Raw genomic sequence first — 8861 nt, 5'->3', positions numbered from 1 at the left:
AAAAAAACGCATTACAAACTATTTTTGATCACCGAATATACATATTAAATACATTAAATAAGTACAGAAAAAAAAAAAAAAAAAAAAATAAGCAAAAAAAGAAAAATACATAAAATGCAAGTTTTTTTTGTTTTAAAAAAAAATAAAATGTAACATACAATTTTTATGTATCTTTAAAACTCTACCTTTTATTTATATATATATGTAAATATATATATGTATGTATTTTTTAAACATACGAAGAATTTTTATAAGCATTGTGATGAAAATACGTAATATATATTTTTTCACATACATATATATATGGTTGCTTATTAATTATATATATCTTGTATATTAAATATGATTAACATATGAAAATATACATATACTTCATGTATACGAACATATATACCAGCTTACTTATGTACACTTGTGCATATACGATCTTTTATATATAGAATACATTGAATATATAACATATACATTAAAGTATGTACATACACTGTACATGTTAATGATTGTACATATACATTGCTGTACCTGCAGCGAAGTAAAAGTCAAATTAAAAAGTTTTGCAAATTCCCCGTATAATGATTAGCGGCAGAGAGAAAAAAATGTTTACGTGAATACAAGGAAAGTGCAAGAAAATTAAAAACTACGTAACTAAGCACATGAGCCTTTACATGTATATATATATATATATGGCTCTACACGCACACTTGTATGTATATTTACAATACGACGTTACTTGTGCATATATACCATCTTACAGTTACTTGAAATTATTTTCATTCTTCGTCCATAGAGGAGATCATATATATATGTATAAGGACAAATATTGACATCAACAAAAAATGAAATGCATCAGTGTTATTATAACCTGATGTGTACCTTTTTTTTTTTTTTTTTTTTTTAAAACTTCACAACAAATATTTACCAAAATAACGTTATTTATAAAACGCAATTATTAAATAAAAAGGTCACAACAAAAAAGATGAAAAAGAAAGAAAAAAGGATATAGCAAAATTTTAAATAACAAATTTTATTGTACACACGAGGCATGACAAATTTCGTTAACAAAGATTTCAGTTGAATACAACATAGCATATAATTTATTCTAGTGATATATAGAAATTACACGCACCGGTTTGTAGAACACCCAAATAATACTGGGTAGGGTAATATTGGAAACCTAAATGTAAAAGAAAAACCCACAGAGGTGTGGTATTATAGCAAAAGAATCTCTCCAACGCATGTTATATATTCACCAACGAACAATGATATTGAATTTGTAAAAAAAAAGAAACTAAACGAAAGTGATAAACGTGAATAAAAAAAAATTATACATAAAAATTAAAACTAAACTGAACAGCGTGAACGTGCAAATAATTTTGTAAACGAAAAAAATAGGTAGAATAATAATGCTATTAGTAAAGCGCTTAAATGGAGTAGTTAATGACTTAATTAATGGTTCAAGTTATAATAAAACCATTTGTGTAGTTTTATCCCCTCTACTTAGTGATATGTGTCCATAGCTATATATATATATAGTTATGTCATGACGCTGTTTATGAATATATAACTATGCAATTATAATAACTCCCCCAATACTGAAAATTAGCAATAAATTCCAGCCCCCATAATCAAAAAAGCTAGTTCATCTCTAAATGACACTGGCAATATATAGGGAATTGGAATATATTTCATAAGGGCGTAGCAATTGCGAAAAAAAAAAAAAAATGAATTCCAATAATCACGAAATTGATGTAGTTTCTAATGATAACAATACTTGCAGCAGTAACATAAGCAGTGTTAATAATATTAACAATAATTTAAACCATATTGACTGTGATAAAAATATAAACGGTGGTATCATAAATGCTAACCATTTTAATAGTTCAAATAACTTAGAAGATTTAGCTAAAGGAGATAATAATGATCTTCTTGGACTAAAAAATGCTCATATGAGAAATAAAAATATGAACAATTATAGATCATTTTCAAATGAGAATACAATTGATGATAACGGAAATGATATAAATTTTCTGAATGATGATGATAATGATAATTATAATGAAATTAATGAAAATAATAGCAGTGGAAATATTGGAGTTATGATTGAATGCATGAACATTAGCAATAATAATGGAAATGTGGATAATTCAACCCAAGCTATCGGAATTAATAATGTGGATCAGGGACAAAGTGAATGTAATGATGTATCAAGGAATATCAATGAGAATAATAACGATATTATTAACAATTGTACAAAGGACGATGGGAGCCATAACATGAACAATAGCAATAATGGCCAAACGAGGGATGATGGACATACAAATAGAGATAAAAAAAATTTGCAAAACAGTAATTACAAAAGCGCATTTTTTAGGAATGTAGACGAGGTGCGAAGCTTCGAAAGAGGTATTTTGTATTTAACAGATGAAGAATTCAATTATATATCGAATGCAGTTAATTTATTGGGATTTCGATTTTTTGAAATTCCTTCAGAAAAGAGCAAGAATGAAAAAAGAAATACTTATAGTTCTGTATCAAAAAGACATTTAAATGAAATAAAAAACTTACGTTGTTCATTATCGAATAATATATACGATGCAGGAAAAAGGAAGTCAAAGAAAACTTTTGATCGATATTATTCCAAAGATGAAACTAGTAGCACAACCACGAAAGATAATAACGACATACAAAAAGAAATCAACAGGAAAAGGGGAATAGGTGGAGGATATAATAATTATGAAGATGACAACAATAGTAATCCATACGATGATGATAATAAGTACAACAATAGTAACCTCGTTAGTAATAATACATCTACTTTTGGTGCATCCTCCAATAGAGGTTTAGGAGGAGGAGGGTATAATAACAAAATGGCTAGTAGTAATGGTTCAGGTATTAATAACAAGATAAATGAAAACGATAAATTTTCACAAGGAAAAAATAATAATATGTTAAAAAAAAGTTCTCTTACTAAGAGTGAAATGAATAACAATAACAGTGTGAATGAAATTGTCTGTGGTACATATACCGATGTAGGAAAAGGGAAATCGTATAAATATATTGGTAGTAATAATAGTAAAAATAATAATACTAGTTTGCATCATAACCAAAGTAATTATAAACAAGGAGCAGCAACATCAGCAACTTCCGGAGGAGGAAAGGAAGTTCAAAAGAAGAGACAAAGAAATAACATTAATAGTGTCCATGAAGATGACATGGTTGATGAATATGAACAACATAAAAGAACGTATAAAAAAAGAATTTACAAAACGAATAACCCATGGAAAAATTGGTGTTTTAAAATATTACACAAACTAAAAAAAAAGGAAATTTGTTGCTGGTTTTTAAAGCCAGTAAATCCTGAATTAGATGGAATACCAAATTATTTTAATATCATAAAAAATCCCATGGATTTTGAAACAATAGAAAATAAGTTATTAACAAATAAGTATAATAATCCATTTGAATGGCAACAAGATGTTAGACAAATATTTTTTAATGCTTTTACATATCATAAAGTAAAAAATTGTGTTTGGAATGATGCATACAAATTAGCAAAAGAGTTTGATAAATTGGTTAAGCAAAACACAGAAATGAAGAATATTCTCCACGAATGTACAAAAGGTACTAATTCTATGTTCTTAGATATGAATAAATATAATGAAATTTTGGCAGAAAAATATGATTATGATGAGAATAATAACAATACTACTAGTAGTAGCTACACTGGAAGTTCCAGTGAAGAAATTAGTTCAGATGAATACCATAATAACAAAAGATATAATAAGAATAATAGTTCAAGTAATGCATATTCAGTAAAAAAGAAAAACATGATGATGCATGGTGGAGGAGGTGCTGGAAGTAATGCATCATCATTCCACAATATGACAGGGTCGAATCATATGTATGGAGCGCATAATAGAAAAGGACCAGCAGGAGGAGGAGGAGCTGACACTAAGCTTAACAGGATGAATAAGCAACTTTCCTCTATGCCATCTAAAAATGCGCGTGATAAATTTATGAATAATAAAAAAGATAATTGTTTTAATTTAGGAAATAATAAAGGTAATAGTAAAATGAACATGAACAACAACAATAATAATAATAATAATATAGAATTCGAACCACCGAGCGTAGGAACCATACCTGAACCTCCAGGAATTCAAAAAATTGGAGCAAACGACAAAGGATTAAATAATTACCAAGTTAATTTACTTTTTAAAAATTTAAGGAGATTGGCGCCAAATCAAAGAAGAGCAGCATTAGAAATTATCCAAGATGATTTGGGTATACTAGCAGAGAATCATATGTTTGATAGGTTCTTCACATTTGATACTGATTTATTGTCAATTGAAAAACAGAAAAGAATATTTCTATATATTAATCATATGGGTAGAATTAATTTGGAACAATATAAAGCATCTTTAATACCATCAGATCATATGCCAAATTGTAATATACCGAAAGGAAAAATGCCAATAAAAAATATGAACAATAAGAATTATTTAAATAACATCAATAGCCTTAGTAATAATAATAATAGTAATAATCCCCATTTTGATAAAAGAAGAACAAATAGATACTTGTCATCTTCATCGAACTCATCTGATTCTTCTTCATCGAATTCGTCTGATTCATCCACGTATTCTACTTCAAGTGATGATAGCGAAACAGAAGATAGTGATTCGGATATGGATTCAGATTCTTATGATAAAAAAAAATCAAGAAAACAGTTATCATCAAATGAAAGGAAAAAAGAAATAGTTACAAATAAATATTTTGATAATAATAGAAGGAAACCCATACCACAGTACAAACCAATAGATGAAAATAAAAAAAATATACAATTTCGAGCTGCCATGGGAGGAGGAATGCATTCTGACATTTTAGCATCTATGGATGGATCAAAGAATTCCAAAAAAAATCTCAAAAATTCGGGAACTGCTTGGCCAGAGTGGAAGGGACAAGTCATTCAGCAGGCAATCCTGACACAGCATCAGGCAAATGTGCCATTAAACAAAAAGGAGTTGATAGCTGAAGGGTATGATGCAAAAATATAAACCCATTCAGAAGAAAAAAAATAACAGAAGAAGACAAATGATAATAAAAAAGAAAACACAAATGTTGAAAAGCTTTCATGATCACTGTGCAAGTATTATACTCTTGTAGGAGAGAAAAAAAAAAAAAAAAAAAAAAAAAAAAATTATAATACATGAACATTATGTAAAGCACACCTACTAATAAATGTCGTTATATCTTTATGTTATTATGGATGAAGATGATGCATTCTAGTAGTGTGCTGTGTATATATATACTTAACGACCTGATTATTTATTCTGGATTTTTATATAAATAATTTTATAACATTTTGTCGAATGGAGAAAAAACCCCATGTGTATGGTTCAAAGTAAAATGAAGGAGGGAAAGAAAAGGTATAAAAGTAAATAATTAAATTAAAAAGTTTAAAAATATAACAATATAATAATAAAATATATTGCAATTATGTGGGTTGAAACGATATAAAAAATTTGCAACAAAATATATTACATATGTATTGAATTTTCCACCACTGTGAAGGAAGATAAAATATGCCAGAGGGAGTTTTCATTTTCATATATATATATATATATATATGTACTATATGCATATACATATATATGATGTTGAAGAAAATATAGTTTTCAATTTGTAGAAAAAGGACTAGTGCATCAATTTTATCAATTTATTATTTTATTCTATTCTTTTTTTTATAAAGCAACTAATATGCCGGCAAATTAAATGGGCGTGGTGGTGGACTAATGTATTAATGGCAAAAGATGTTTGTGTTTTTAATTTATATAACAATGAAGTGTCCTAAATGTTTGTTATCCAAAAAAATGTTATAGTATTGTTAAATAGAATAATACATTTGGATCAATAATGCAGTGTATACACATAGCACAAAAAGCCCTTGATGAAAGGTTAAACCGAAAATAAAGCATTATACAATTTATTTCATCAGTTCTAACATTCTTTTTGCCTGGTGTACATGTATGCAGATGCAATGTACTAAACACTGTATTGAATGTTAATGCGTACGCAAATGTTATTATATATATATATATATATATCACACTAGTGTGAATTAATGCAAAATTGCACAAAAAGAAAACCCTGTGCAAGTTAACAGCGTACAAGTTCTCCATTTTTACTAAGAAAACTAAAAGATGTGAGAGCATATTTATTATTTTTAAATTTTATTTTATGTACGTACCTGCATATATATTTCATTTATTATTATTTTTTTTTTTTTTATTCTGATAAGATAAAGAATGTTTGTACACATTGTGTGCATACGTAAGAAAGATTATTCTTTGATGATAAGGGTGAAAGAGTTTATTTTGTTTAACGTGTATATATATAACAATACATACATAAATATGTAGTTATTTTATTATTTTATTTTTTTTGAGGCAGTATTCTTTTATGCCCATTGTTTTTTTAGCTCCCTTGATATTACTGAATTTTCCATGTGTAAATTCACCAATTTTGTACATTTCTATGGTTTGTAAAAATGAGGAAATTAACCTTCCTATTTTTACCAGTTTTTTTTTTTTTTTTTTTTTTTTTTTTAAGTCTCAATGCTATATGCATATAATAAGAATGCACGAACTTATATTCTTACATATGTGTATCTTGTTACTATCATGTGCATATATATATAATATATATATTTACGTGGTTTAATACCGATTCATTTTTGCCTTTTTTTTTTTTTTTTTTTTTTTTTTTTTTTTTTTTTTTTTTTTTTTTTTTTTTTTTTTTTTTTTAATACAAGGGAATTAATTAAAAAAAACATATCACAACACAACAGAGTGTACAAAATAAATACAAATTTTTGTGAAAAAGGAAAAGCAAAAGTAATAGGATTTGTTCTTTCATAGGAAAAACATTTTTTATACACGATTAAAGTTAAAAAAATAATCCATGTGAAAATATTTACATTTATTCTTTTACATGTTGGGTGTATATTATAATTTTGTATATTTTTTTTTTTTCTTTTTTTTTTCTGATCGTATGGTTCATTTATATCAAAACAATAAAAAAAAAAGGATATGTGAAGCGTTGATACTGTGTTATTCTTACACAGTTTGCTAACCCTGAAAAGTTGTATTTTTATAGTTTAAAAAAAAAAAAAAAAAAAAAATTAAAAATAAATATTATTGTAGGTATTTAAGAAATATGTATATTGTATAATTGCATTTTTGACTGTATTATTGATATATCATTTAAACTAAAAATAATCCACAAAAAGGTGTGGTAAAAATAAAAACATATCTTATTATTTATCCATCTTAACATAAAAAAACATTCGTAAAAAAAAAAAAAAAATAAAATAAAATAATAAAAAATAATAGAAAGCAAATAAATAGGTAAATAAGCACACATTTATTGCATGTCAAGTATGACGTGCACATAAAAAAAAAAAAAAAAAAAAAAATGGATAAAACGAATATACAAATCTTAATTTACAGGTTTTCCCTAATATATAATGTAATTAGGACGACGAACAGATATTCAGTTAAAATGTTCTCTAGCTACTTGGTTTTTTCCATCTTTTCCTTCACATAATTCGAATGTGATTTTATATTCTCTTTGGAAAAATTTTCCTGAACTAACTCTTTCATATTTCTAATGGCTTTAGCTGGGTCCAAACCTTTCGGACAACATACGGTACAATTCATAATGCCATGACATCTGTACAACTTCATAGTGTCATTAATTTCCATTAGACGCTCTTTTGTGTATTCATCCCTACTATCAACAATCCATCTATAGGCTTGCATTAATGTTGCTGGGCCTAAATAATATTCTGGGTTCCACCAATAAGATGGACATGACGTGGAACAGGATGCACACATAATACATTCATATAAACCATCTATTTTTTTTCTATCCTCAATGGATTGATGAAATTCTTTTTGTCCTTTTTCCTTCTTTGTTTTTCTTTTTAACCATGGATCAATTGATTTGTATTGATTGTAAAAATTTGTTAAGTCTGGTACTAGGTCTTTTATAATATATAAATTTGGTAGAGGATGAATTTCTGTGATTTCCTTTTTATCTTTATTTACTTCAGTTAAGCAAGCCAATCCATTTTTTCCATTTATATTCATAGCGCAACTGCCACATATACCTTCACGACAACTTCTCCTAAAAGATAGAGTAGAATCTATTTCATCTTTTATTTTAATCAATACATCTAAAACCATAGGTCCGCAGGTATCTATATCTACTTCAAATGTTTCCATCTTGGGTCTTTTATTATTCTGTGGATTATATCGAAATATGGAAAATTTCTTCAGTTCATTTTCTTGCACATTTTTTCCCGTATACTCGGGATTGTTTTTCACAAATGCGTTATTCTTCCCTGTTTCTTGCAACGTGTCTGGATTTTCTGCTGTTAATGAAAATAGCCGTTTATTTGAAAATTTCCATGATCTGTTATTATAATGAATAAATGATCGTTTAGGGAACATTTTCCCTACAGTTCCTAGGTTCCTTGCTGTTCTCCAAGCTCCGGTGGCCCTTGGCATGCGTATTGTATTTGCTATTCCTACAACATGCGTCACACTTGTCATTTTTTTTTTTTTTTTTTTTTTTTCTTCACTTAAAAAGGAGAGAATGCATTGTTGTAATATAAATATATAAGTACGAGTCCATGAGCATGTGTCAAATTGTAAAATATTTTTTATTCCTTTTGTGAAAAGGTTGCTTAAATATGCTTATAATATGAGAATTATTCCACAAAAAAAAAAAAAAAAAAAAAAAGTTGCACAAAGGAAAATTATTAAAAATGTGTGGGTACCACAATTATCTCAACT

General features: G+C 27.1%; 2 protein-coding genes across 2 annotated transcripts; one reads left to right on the top strand and one right to left on the bottom strand.

Moving 5' to 3' along the window:
* Positions 1-1721: 1721 nt before the first annotated feature.
* On the top strand, positions 1722-5057 carry PGO_143100 (bromodomain protein; the record flags this gene model as incomplete). Its single annotated transcript, XM_028690301.1, has 1 exon — positions 1722-5057. The coding sequence occupies one exon, from the start codon at positions 1722-1724 to the stop codon at positions 5055-5057; it is 3336 nt and encodes a 1111-aa protein (XP_028546102.1).
* A 2517-nt stretch (positions 5058-7574) lies between these two features.
* PGO_143090 (iron-sulfur subunit of succinate dehydrogenase) lies at positions 7575-8618 on the bottom strand (the record flags this gene model as incomplete). The annotated part of the gene is made up of 1 exon (XM_028690300.1): positions 7575-8618. One exon carries the CDS (start codon positions 8616-8618, stop codon positions 7575-7577), a length of 1044 nt encoding a protein of 347 aa, XP_028546101.1.
* Positions 8619-8861: the final 243 nt, after the last annotated feature.

Source organism: Plasmodium gonderi, assembly GCF_002157705.1.
Source record: "Plasmodium gonderi DNA, contig: Chr14, whole genome shotgun sequence".
Classification (NCBI taxonomy): domain Eukaryota; phylum Apicomplexa; class Aconoidasida; order Haemosporida; family Plasmodiidae; genus Plasmodium; species Plasmodium gonderi.
Note: the sequence above shows the minus strand (reverse complement) of the source record. Positions and strands in the feature narration are given on the sequence as shown.